At 36.2% G+C, this 13,543-nt stretch overlaps 1 protein-coding gene across 2 annotated transcripts in view; it reads left to right on the forward strand.

The window, feature by feature from the left end:
* traf4a (tnf receptor-associated factor 4a) overlaps nt 1-12,890 on the forward strand; it is a 39,068-nt gene extending 26,178 nt beyond the window's left edge. The window contains exons 2-8 of one of the 2 annotated variants that reach the window (XR_009266137.1): nt 251-302; nt 4,794-4,898; nt 5,320-5,481; nt 7,056-7,217; nt 9,271-9,426; nt 10,660-12,122; nt 12,225-12,890. Coding sequence is in view for 1 of the 2 variants with exons in the window: in XM_058745257.1 (XP_058601240.1) it covers nt 251-302; nt 4,794-4,898; nt 5,320-5,481; nt 7,056-7,217; nt 9,271-9,426; nt 10,660-11,292 (1,270 nt within the window). In the remaining variant the exon portion in view is untranslated. Of the gene's footprint in view, nt 1-250; nt 303-4,793; nt 4,899-5,319; nt 5,482-7,055; nt 7,218-9,270; nt 9,427-10,659 lie in introns of both variants that reach the window. The other variant, XM_058745257.1, reaches the window with a different exon arrangement.
* Nucleotides 12,891-13,543: the final 653 nt, after the last annotated feature.

Below are 13,543 nucleotides of genomic sequence, written 5' to 3' on the forward strand. Positions count from 1 at the left end.
TATCAGATAATTTGGCCTTTTTATGATAAGACTGGGATAAAAATATACATTTTTAACTTGTATTCAAAGAAAATGTTATTACTTTTTACTTTGATGATTTGATTCGCCACTCCTGTAATTTATTTTCAGATGCTTTTACACTGAATCTGCTGTTTATAACAACCCTGAACTGAATCAATTATTTGTATCTGATTTGTTGTGTGCTGCTCATTGAAGTTGAAAATACATCTTTCCTTTCTTCTGCTTGCAGTGAGGGGGTCTTCAAATGCCCGGAGGACCAGCTCCCACTGGATTACGCCAAGGTAATAATACACTCAGCACTAATCTCTCATCCATTCTGCAGCAGACCAGATTACAGATCAATCTCCCACAGTCAGTCACATCCCTGTAGCGTACAGTGGAGTTGCAGGGGCCAAGTACAACTTTTCTTGAGTGGCTCTGCGAAAGTGAGCGAAATGCTAATGTGTCAACAATAGCAGGCTATGTTTGTGAGTCATTGGCTGCCCCGGGCGCTCGGCCCTCATCCACGCTTCTCAAACCACCCGAGTAATCACACTAATGAACTACCACTGGCCACTCATTTCCCTGAGAATGTCAAAAAGAAGGAAGGAAGAAAGAGACAGAGATGACACACAGATTAGTTTGGAATATGACAGAATATATTAGATGTTGCTTTAATGCGGCAGTGTGGTCTTTCTGCACCACTAAACGGAACATTTATAAATATATAAATAATACAAGTATATATCTAAACAGTCCTGAGTTGTTTGGACAAATTTATTCATTTTAACCTAGTTTATGCTGGAAATCATTTTAAATTATTTAGCATTATTATTCATATTATTTCAATTGCTACGGCATGTGCAAAAAGTAAAATATAAAATTTCCATAAATCCATAAACCTTTTCTGAAGATGATGAACAGAAAAAAAAATATTATTGAAAAATATATAAGACATTTCAACTTGAACTCATGACAGTGGTCCAATTTATTCCTTTTAACTAATTTTAAATTGCCATTAATATAATAATTTATATAGCAAATGATGCATAATGGGAAATTAAATGTGAATAAAGTTTAAAAAACGATATATCCATAAAGTCCATAAAATGTTTTCTGAAACTGAAATGAACAGAAAAATGTAAAATTCTATATATTTAACTAATTTTATCAGATCAAACAATTAATCGCGATTAATCGCATCCAAAATAAAAGTTTTTGTTTACATAATATATGTGTGTGTACTGTGTATATTTATTACGTATATATATAAATACACACACATACAGCATATATTTTGAAATGTATTTACAATTTATATCTTATATAAGTATATTTAATATATAAATGTAACATTTTTTTAATATATACAATGCATGTGTGTGTATTTATATATACATAATAAATACACACACACACACACACACACACACACACACATATATATATATATATATATATATATATTATGTAAACAAAAACTTTTATTTTAAAACTTTTATACAAAAATGTGTTGAGTTTATAAAAGAGTTTAAAAGTGATTAAGGGTTAATCTCTTCATGAAGGTGTTAAATATTAATACAGTAGCCTCCTCCTCCCCAATTATACTCTGCGGTTCAGCTAATCTGCACCACGCCACATTAAAGAAGGAATTTCACCAAATCTTTAATTAAAGTATTGGCTAATTTTTCATCTTGCTCTTTAGTTAATTAATCAGGTTGAGCTGGGAAAAATGCCATAAGTGTCGGCGTTCATTAAAGAGTCATTTTTCTCATGCTCTGCCCTAGAGAGTGAGATTATGAAACCTCTGAGTGCTTCGCAGATGATGAGCATACCTTCAATTTAACAACAGCGATTTTAAAGCTTTTTTTTTTTTTTTTTAACTGGTGGGATGAGACCTAAAATAGTCTGCGAGTAATACAATGCAACTTATATAATCATACATAATTGTTCAGAAAATAAAAACTTTTTCATCAAACTTGTTTCATCAAACTCAATTTCTTTTTTGGTTTAAATTCATCTCCCACTTATCCAAATTTCAACCCTATTACGGTGTTCTTTTTAAAAACTCTTCTAACATCTGAGTCATCTTCTCCTGCAGTGTGTTTGACAGGCTTCTGTAAGAGCACATGCACAAAGTTAAACCTGTTCTGTGTTGGAAAGAGCTTTAGTGCACTAATCCGTTGAAGCTGTGATTTGCATGAAGTCGGCAGGATAACTCTACTCATCCTGGAAAGCCTGGAGTGCCGCAGGAGCGTCTGATGCTCATGAAGCCTGAACTCACACAGTTTTTGCACAAACAGTCATTTTTAAAGACCTGACAGCCGCCCACATATTACCCATCCACCTCCGCAGGGCTGCTGTTCAGTACCTGTCTTTGCCTGTTTGGGGCAAACCCCACGTCTCCCCATGTCTCATTGGGTAAACCTGTCAAAACTATAGTTTAAAAGTTTGGGGTCAGTGCGATTTCTAATTTTGAAAGAAATTAATACTTTTATTCAGAAAGGATGCATTAAATTGATCAAAAGTGACAGTAAAGACATTTATAATGTTACAAAAGATAATATTTCATATAAATGCTGTTCTTTTGAGCTTTTTATTTATCAAAGAATCCTGATTCTGAATGTATCACAGTTTCCAAAAAAAAAGGATCACGTGACACTGAAGATTGGAGTAATGATGCTGACCATCACAGGAATAATATAAATTATTATATTTTTAATATTATTATAATTTAAACATTAATTAATTAATTAAGAATTTATAAATCTACATAATAATATAATAATATTAAAAATATAATAATTTAATAAAATATATTAAAATAGAAAACAGTTATTTTAAATTGTAATAACATTTCACAATATATATGTTTTACTGTATTTTTAATTAAATAAATGCAGGTTTGGTGGGTATAAGAGACTTCTTTTTTTTTTTTTTTTTTTAAACAAAAAAAAAACCCCGTTTGAATGGTAAAGAAATTTATGGTGGTACATTCAAGATGCAAATTCAGTTTATGCATCTTAGGAGAATAATATCACCACTTCTAAGAAAACTGACGCAAAATAGAATTAATAGAACAGAATACAATTTTTACAATTTATTATTACAATATTGCAATTGCTTTTAGGTGTTTCCATGCAGAATTTATATGCGATATTTCAAAATGTGCAAAAAATAAATGGATTTGGACCCCCCCCCCAAGTGAAAAAAGTGCACTTCTATAATGTACTTAAAGTGCTCTATTTTCACACACTAATTTTGTACTTAATAATATACAAAAAATTATTCTTTAGTACTTCTTAAGTTAATCTTAAGAACATCAAAGTGTAATCAACAGTGCTATATTGAGACACCATGAATATAACCTAAAATGTGCTTTTAACATATTATCTCTGTATTAAAAAATGTATTTAGTTACCACTTGAGTGTACTAGTGTATGCAGTTTTTACGTATTTTAGTATTACAATATTGAATTTGCTTTTAGGTGTTTCCATGCAGAATTTATATGCAGTATTCAAAAATGTGTGGATTTTGAACCCCATTATTAACAGTGACAAAGCTGATCAGCATGAGTTTGTTACTTTCTTGTTATTGTCAAATCAACACCATAACAAGTGGAAGTGTAGGCACTTATCTGCCGCTTGATAAAGTTGGATATTGCAGTCAAGTAAGGATGCCAACTCGCCTGCTTACACGTGATGTTGTATTTTTAGTTCTTTATATAATTCGTTGTTTTTTTTTTTTTATCTACAAATCTTTCATAAATTCAGAGTCGTCGTGTGTACGGCAGGATGGCACAGTTGGGAGAGTTTATCTTAGTGTGCCAGAAAATATGTCAATGAAAATGAATTTGAGTGTGTGTGGTTGGGAGGGTGAGGGGAACGGCTCCATATGGGACTACATGGGTGGCGAACGGCGCGTCTGCAGTCCTGGCGTAACGCTGCAGATCTGTGTGTGTATGTAAATCCTGCAGGCAGGGGATTTGGGCTGATTGGATGGAGGAGCGTCTCATCCTTCATCGACTTTATGGATGAAGGGAAGATGCAATAGCCTCTGGATCTAACGTACACACACACAGACACACATGTACACGCTCGTTTCACGGGGCTCTAATTGAGGTCATCCATCACCGTGCAATTGAATTTGATTGTGCAGCAGTATATTTGTGTTTTGACAAAGTATTTTTCTTTTCCCAGTTTCTCAAAATTCATTTTACTACTTCTTTTTGTTTTCATGGTTTGCATCACTTTTTTTTTCTTAGAATAACAAAAAGCATTAACTTGCAACTGACTATGATTTAAGGCATTTTAAACTTGTAAAAATTTTAACTAAATTTTAAGATACTCAGATATAAATTATGCTGATTATTGATGATTATATATTACATTTCTTTAAAAAAAAAAAAGGTTTGTGTACATTTTGTACAAAATGATGCAATTAAACATTTTGATGTGAACATTTGAACATTTGTGGTGTGAAATGTTATGAAAAACTCATAGCTACACAAGTTACACGATTATTATGTCTTTTGGCCAATCATTGCTGTCATTTCCGAGTACTGTAGTACTCACACCCATCCTTATGAATGACGTGACGTTTGCTGTAATTATATCAACAGACAATCCCTTTTTAGCGTGGGAGAAGCCACAGGCGTACACTGTGTCTGAGTTAATAAGTGAACTTTTAAATCCAGACCTCTGTCCTGTCCTTGAGTGGTTAATATATGAGTGTGTTTGAAGAGAGGAGACAATGTTGATTAATGTGTCCTTGGTGTAATGGTGTGTTATAGATCTACCCTGACCCTGAGCTGGAGCAGCAGATACTGGCGCTGCCCATCCGCTGTATTCACAGTGAAGAGGGCTGCCGCTGGACCGGCCAGATGAAACAGCTACAGGTAATGATGCTTTATCATTTTTCTGATGCTTTTTAAAAATAGTAGTCTCTCTATATAGCTGTAGCTGTAGCAGTATTGTCTGCTAACTTGCATGGTTGTCTCTCTATGTGATTTGTGTGATGTGTTGTAGTTGTGTTAAAGGGATAATTCTGTCATTTACTCTTCCTCATGTCGTTCCAAACCTGAATTACTTACTTTCTTCTGTTGAGCACAAAAGAAGATATTTTGAAGAATGTCGGTAACCAAACAGTTGACGGCAGCCATTGACTTCCATAGTATGGAAAAAAATACTATGGAAGTCAATGGGTACCACCAGCTGTTTTGGGTGAACTGTTCACCGTGAACTAGGTATATTTGGTCTAAAAATTGGAATTATGTCACTGTAAATATATACTACAAAACATGTCTGTTTCTTTCCCAGAGCCACTTCTCAACCTGCGCCTTCAATGTGATCCCCTGTCCCAACCGCTGCTCCGTCAAGCTGACACGCAGAGACCTGCCTGAGCATCTGCAGCACGACTGTCCCAAACGCAAGGTCAAGTGCGAGTTCTGCGGGAGCGAGTTCACAGGAGAGGCCTATGAGGTACTGCGGTCAAATCATTTCCAAAACAGTTATTATAGAGCGCTGCAGAAATGAGTCACGAAACGAGTTAGCATTGAAGTCAATGGGTTTTTGGTTAAACGCTGAAATAAGGTGTGTTCAACACAAGCTCAAGGTATTTTCATGTTTTATTCTACGACATAAAATACTATTATATTTTATGACTATAAAATACATTTAATATTACCCCACATGTGATTATTTTAAGCTTTTACGTGTCTTGAAAAAGACAGTTGCTAACATGCTAACATGCTAAGTGGCTAAATGAGACTGGTTGTCACAACTGGACTCATTAATTATTCGGACTGAAACTTAACAACTGTAAGTTTATTGGAAGATTAATGGTAGTGACGTTGAAATCATGACTGGTGTAGTTCTTTACAGCATAACTTTAGCTTTACGTCTGGCGATTCTGTTTAGGCTTTCATAAAAGTTGTGTTCATTTCTGAAGATTATCTTGATGAACAAAATGTGTAAGAATCAAACTATTGTTGGTCTTATTTTCTGCAAATGAAAAAATCTAACTGGCTTTTTGTTGAGGGAACCTGTTAACTTCATCTCTGCAGCACTCATTAGCATATTAGCAAAGATGTATTAGCTTTCTTATTTGATTATTGTCAGTTTGTGCTCTATAATAAGGATTGCTACATGAAGAAAGAGGCTTGCGCTTCTCAATGTGCTGTAATTTTGAAATGTGTGAAGTCGTTATTAGCAAATTGGCAGCTTGATCTCGTAGTAGCACAAGAGCTGCGGTTGTTTGCTAATATAGTGGCACTCCTATTTTTACAATACAAACTAATACTAATACAAACCTCACAATGTATAAAAGAGACGATTAAGCCTTTTTATTGCATTTTATGGGAATCTTTCTGTTGTGCTTTGTGGGTAGGCTGCAAAATTGCACTAAATTGTTGCAGTTTATAATTAGAGAACCACTTTATTTGCAATTTACTTCTTTTTAACAAGTGGTGTTTCTGCGTCATGAAAGTGCTTGCAAGGCAGATATGTTATTACACAAACATTCTAATAAAAGCTAGAATAAAGTACATGACTTTTGCCCTAAATTTAGTCTGAGCGAACTGATGCTTGTTACCGAAAGTCAGAGCCAGTTTGCAGATTTTGGCCAGTCAGAATTGACATATTTATCGCATAGTAGGCCTATATATAGTAAGTAGTAAACACATTTTTCTTAGTGCGAAGAACTTTTTCCACTAAATAACCTTTTGTACAATTAAGAGATTACATGAATATTTAAGGTTTTTCATGGAAGCATAAATGCCAATAAAGAACCTTTATTTTACCATCTAAAGCCCCCTCTACACTGTAAAGGCTGTCAGGATGATGGCTGATGGTTCAGTAGACAAAAAAAAAGATCTGGACTGTGTGTCACAACAGCAGCAAAGCAAATCTGATGCTGCCAGTTCAATTATGCAGAACCTAAACTAGCCTAAAACATGTTCTTTTGCTGCTTTGCATGCAGTCGTTTTATCTTCAGGAAATGCAAATCTAGTTTATTTTCTTCTTCTGACATCTCCATCTCCTTTCGCGTCCCTCAGAACCACCAGGGCATCTGTCCGCAGGAGAGTGTGTACTGCGAGAACAAATGTGGCGCGAGAATGATGAGGAGACTATTATCCCAGCACACCATGACAGAATGCCCCAAACGCACGCAGCCCTGCAAGTACTGCGGCAAAGAGTTTGTCTACGACACCATCCAGGTGAGCAACACGGCACAGCAAACCTCTACACCCAAATCAATCAGCTCTCTCTGACTTAGACTGTGATGGCCTTCAGCCGTGGCCCTGCATCTGTACCACAGAAAAAATGGATGCAAATAGCGTTTGTTTGTTGATTTTTCTATGTGCCCGTCCAGAGCCGTGTGTGAATGAAACAGTAGCCTCTCAGTGGTGAATTAGAGGGGTTTTGAGTCTGCACAGGGTGGGATGGCAGTGGGCCTGTGACTACATAAATGCTGGCTTTCATAGTAGATTCTAGGTTTGGTGCCAACCACAGCTTGGGCTGGCCCAGCTGCTTTTTATAACACCTGCGTTCACACACATAGAGTTATACATCCTGAAAACACTGTGAGCTGTTCCCATAATTCAGCTGCCTGGCTAATGCACACACTGCCTCTATTCCAAAGCCTAGTGTATTACATCTGTCATGGAACCTCATGAGGGACCAATCTGAAGCACTCTGCAAGGGAGACTAGACTTGTAGTTGATTTCAGTGGATTCTGATGTTAGCATGTCGCTATGCTAACAGATCGATAGCATTAAATACATAGCACACTAATATTTTGCGATTAATCTTGGTGCTGCAAGATTAATTGAAATTAAACCATGATCGCTATGTGCCATAGTGCCACTATTAGATCTCAAGGTTGCAGTTTTATTAAATAAATACATGCAGCGTGTTTCTGAGTGAAGCACTTGGCACTGTGTTCATTTACACGCAAGCAGCTCATGATCTGGTGTTTTCAATGTCTCAGAGCACCTTCACAGTAAATTCTGCTCTGCATACACTCTTTGCATCTGCTGTAAGTTTGGGTCACTCATAACATGCATTGGGAAATGCAACATGCGCTAACCATCTTTGCAAACTTGCAATGAGAAGTGCTTATAACCACTATTATTTTTTTATTTATTTTTGATAAATTAAAAGCACAATGGTTTACAATTTGAAGATGCATAAATTAAGAGAGCCATAAAAATTAGTATTGTTATTTATAGTTTTACTGTAAAATAAAATTATTTATTATTATTAGATTGTTTTTCTTAAATATTTTTATATTTGACAGTGAAATATTACAATAGCTTAGTAATAAATGTTTGCTAATTTTAGTAGCATTGAAATAAATAATAATAATGATAATCATTATTATTATTATTTTGTATTTTATTGTTACTAAACAAAAAACTTATTAAAATAATTTATTACTAAACTATTGTAAAATTCATTATTATTTTAGTCATATTGATATATAATCACAAAATTCTGATCAAAATTGTGCAACCCTACAAACAAGTACAGCAAATCTTTTTTCTTTTTTTTATCACATTTTCACAATCAAATTTTTTTAATCAGAAAAGTTTCGCATATTGCGACAACGATATTTTTTCCCCCCAAATCGTGCAGCCTCAACACTGAACTAAATTCATTGGTGCTTTTCAGTATCAAATCAACCATCTGTGTATTTTTGTTTGTAATTATTAATTTGGACTTTATTAATTAATTTGTAATAATGTGCACAATGCATTTCTGTGGATACATGCAATGGCCTTACAATTTGGTTGAAATGAGGGATCTTAGGAGGTGGCATAATTAAGTGGCCTACCTTTTTGAGCATGCTTCATGTTGTAAATGCCTATGATACCTTAAAATACTGCCTCCGTAGGCACCCGTAGGTTGAAACAAAAACTGATTTAATTTCCTCTAAAGGAGGAGGATTCAGGATTCATGCTTTTTAATGCGTCATTTCCTACTTTATGACTAATATTTGACCTACGCTTTGATCCAAAGCCTAAATATTTATCAATACTTGTTTCCTGGGAACTGAACCCATGACTTTGGCATTGCTAGTGTCACGCTCCAGCAGTTGAGCTACAGGAACACGAGTGCAGCGACTCTTATAGATGATCTCATGATGATTTCATAAATCCATGCATATTTTAGTTCTCACGCCTCAGTGCTCAAGCTGTTATTGCTCAAGAAATCACAGCACAACCTACAGATTCACGTCAATGCTGACTGTTGCCTTTCATCCCTCAGAACCACCAGTACCACTGCCCTCGCTTTCCCGTGCAGTGTCCTAATCAGTGCGGCACCCCGAACATCGCACGTGAGGATCTGGCCAACCACGTGAAGGAGAGCTGTGGCAGCGCGCTGGTCCTCTGCCCTTTCAAGGAGGCTGGCTGCAAACACAGAGTGAGTCCTGCGCTGTAACTTCACTGAATTCCTGTGCTGCCCGATGCAGTTTTCCTTCCTCCACACCTGTAAAAATTGTGTCTGTGTCAGTAAAAAATTATTTGAAGGATGGGATGTCAGCTATGAGATTTCATCTTTGCTAGTTTTTGAGATCAAGGGAGTTTGGGGAAATAAGTTTTATGCATTTTGCAGGCAGCACTGTCAACAACTTTGTGACATGTTTCTGGTCTCCTGTTTTTACTTTCAATATATAGACCCAAGAGTATGGAGGAATAGCAGTGCTACTTAAAAATAAAATAAATTATTAATTCATAAAACTGTGAATAAGTCACTTTTAAATGAACAAATAAATCAACATTTAAAACAGCTGTTCAATTTACAGTGTTTAAAAACTTAAATAATTACTACTTCATTGATTTATTTACATTTTTACTTTTTTAAATAATAAATTGAAAGATTTAAATGTAACAGTAATATAATTAATAAATCACTTTTTAAATAAATATATATTTTTCAAAATAAATAGACAGTACAACTGTTTATATAATTCATGACTTTAAAAAAAAAAAAGTACTTAATGTAACAGTAAAATTAATTTTAAAATGATAAAAACAGTAAAACATTAATCACTTTTCAAATTGACAAACAAGCAAACATATTTAAAATGGCTTATTTAATATTTAAAATGGTTTGTTTAATAATCAGAAAGTATAATATCAATTTATTTGTTACATTTGGCTACATTTTATTATTTGACAGAAATTAAATAATAGTTTTAAACATGTCTGTTTATTTATCAATTTGAAAAGTGATTTATTTACTTATTAACATTTTTATTTAACAATTAATACATTTAACAATGTAGGTAAAAAATAATAATAACAGTAAATAATTAATCACTCTTCAAATTGACAAATAAATAGACATATTTAAAATGGTTTATCTAAAAACAGAAAAAGTAATAGGTAAATGTTTTATATTTTTAAATGCTGCATTTAAAAAAATAGTTATCAATTTATTTATTATTACATTACCCACAATACATTTTAAAAAAGAGTTTTAAATATGTCTGTGAATCATTACACTGATGCATTGAATCATTGATATTGATTTGTGTCAAATAAAATATGATGTCTATAATGATAATCAAGGTCTATAGTTATGCTAATAGCGTCATGCAGATAAAAAAACAGCAAGCGAATTCACACTGTGCTTCTGTGCTCTGGTTTCTAGTGCCCAAAGATGGCAGTTGGACGACACCTGGAAGAGAGCACAAAGTCCCACCTGACCATGATGTGTAATCTGGTGGGACGGCAGCGGCAGGAAATCATGGAGCTGAGACGTGAAATGGAGGAGCTGTCGGTGAGTCACGACGGCGTTCTCATCTGGAAACTGACCGACTACTCGCGCAAGCTGCAGGAGGCCAAACTGCGCAACAACCACGAGTTCTTCAGCCCGCCCTTCTACACGCACCGCTACGGCTACAAGCTCCAGGTGTCCGCCTTCCTGAACGGCAACGGCAGCGGCGAAGGCTCGCATCTGTCCATCTACATCCGCGTGCTGCCCGGCGAGTACGACAACCTGCTGGAGTGGCCCTTCTCCTACAAGGTCACCTTCTCCATTTTGGACCAGAGCGACCCGTCGCTGTCCAAACCTCAGCATATCACGGAGACCTTCAACCCTGATCCCAACTGGAAGAACTTCCAGAAACCGTGCAGCAGCCGAAACTCGCTGGACGAGAGCACGCTGGGCTTCGGCTACCCCAAGTTCATCTCGCACGAGGAGATCAAGAAGAGGAACTACATCCGCGACAACTCAATCTTCCTCAAAGCTTCCATAGAGATCCCTCAAAAAATCATGGCCTGAAGCTGTGCGAGTGACGATTTGTCTTGACGTACGTCTTTGTGGACCCTTTTCCTGTCAGAAACTCTGCCGAAAGACTCAGAGCTCGTCTGTCTGGTTATTCGAGTGGGACCCACGTAGAAGTGTTTTCGCAAAGTCATCACTTTTGGATTTGCTTTCTAACACTCTCTTCCTCAATCTACAGCAACGCCTTTGGACATTCAGTAGTGCCTAGAACATTTAATTTAAATGTTATTTTTAAAGCGCGATTTATGTTATTTCTCTCACAGATGTCAAGTAAACGATGGAAGCGGACTGTGAAAGGCTATTCGTAAGCTTTGCACTTTGAGAAAGTTCTTCGGAGCTCTCTGGCATTCGGCGTACTACACACACTAACCCTCTTTTTACCCTCTTGTGTACACACTTTCGCCTGGCATCGGTCCTTGAAAAGAAACTCAACGGAACTTTTTTCCGGTTTAACTCATTTTACGTAAACTAACAACAACGGCTGTGAACTAAATGTAGCTTAACTCGCTCTAGCGGTTCGAGACTTGTTCGGTGCATTGTAGTATTTGATAGGTCAACAATAGGACCGATTCCGAGGTGCTAAAGCTTTTTCGTTACTGTACGATGGAAAACGACACATTTTTGAAGCTCATGCACTCCGGTTCGGATCGAAAGCCATGCGAGAGGTTGTTTACATTCAGTCTGTGAGGATCTACGACACGGACCAGTTTTGTTTTTTTTTGTACTGTAACCTGTATTCTTAACCAGCGTGTGAGGGCTTGTTGCGTTGCGATGGACGGACGAGCGAAAGGAACCAAATTTTTTTTTAATATGTGAAAAAAATAAATGTGAGCAAACTATTTGTGTCATAAATGGAGGGTGGTTTCGAATGTGAACTCTGGACTCACATGCTCAGTTGATTCTTTCTGTTCTTTGTCTTACTCTGGCAGATGATGAATAGAAAGGTGCGGGCACTCGCAACGGCCGCCCCAAAGCGAGTCGAGTGCGAGGGCGTCGTATTCGAGCGGCGCTGGTAGCCATGGTTGCCTGTTAGAGCAGCATGTGAACGAGAAGAGAGTTCTTCCATGTGCCTGAGGAAGATGAGCCTTGTGCAATATGGCTGCCATTGCTCCATACAGACCAGTGGAGAACTTTGTCGATACTTATTATATATTATATGTGAATACTAATAAAAAAAAATGCAAAAGCACATTCTTCTTCACATTTAATCTCGCTATGATACCAGCTAATATTTTGCAAGGATTTTAAGAAAACCTGGAAAAAGAAAAAACAAAAGACATTTTTTTGCTAAGATTCTGTATTTTACAAAGTACTTCAGATGTTTTCTACAAGACTTTTTTGGCGATGAGTTTCGGGGGCTGTACGTTGACGTTTTATGGACCCTTTTTATGTTTCTCCTCTGTGAAATTTGCTCGGTCGTTTTGTTTTTGTCTGGTTTGGATTTGGCATATTATGTCTGTATTATTTCCTCTTGAGAAGTATTTATTTTAAAGCGCCATGACATAAGCTTGACAAGAAATGGTGCAGATGTTTTTATATGTTGATTTGATGATTGCTTGTCGAATATCACTTGAAATAAAACAATGTCTACAAGATATGGTGTCGTCTCTCAGTTTCTGTTTTGTGACCGTTGGCCGTCTCAAAGTTTACATGGCCCGCAGTCGCAAATGTTTACCAATCCCGCAGGAACCGCCCACAAGACCAGCAACACAAAGCTTTTGTAGAAGAAACAAACCACAGCTGACTGAAGAACAGCATATCCTCCAATTTAGTCTCAAATAAGTTCTTGTGAAACATTACTGTCCATAGAGTAGAATCAAATAAAATGAAGTTTAGCCAATGTTCCCACGGTTGTGGAAGATTTTGGGGAATAACAGCGAGTTGGGTCTGGAAAAGTAATAAAATGGAAACTTCTATTGTGAATATACGTTTTCTAGTTGCAGTTAGCTTGGAAATATTGCATCAGCTGCTCTATTTGAGTGCAATCTCTATGAAATGAGCTTTTTTTTTTTACAAAAAAAAAGAAAATTATCACAAACAGCTAGAAAGGTTATGGAAATGCATTGGTGAAAAGGTGTGTAAACCCTTTACAGCTATAGTTTGGCTGAAATGTCTTACAATGTCACAGCTTTCATTTCATTCACTCTAATTCCAAGCAGTCGTGTCGAGTGCCAAGTCTACACAAGTTTTTTTATGGCTTTGTTTTACAACAAAAAGTGAAAGGGGGTTGTATCTCATTACTACGCTC

This window comes from Onychostoma macrolepis, chromosome 15 (genome assembly GCF_012432095.1).
Source record: "Onychostoma macrolepis isolate SWU-2019 chromosome 15, ASM1243209v1, whole genome shotgun sequence".
NCBI lineage: Eukaryota > Metazoa > Chordata > Actinopteri > Cypriniformes > Cyprinidae > Onychostoma > Onychostoma macrolepis.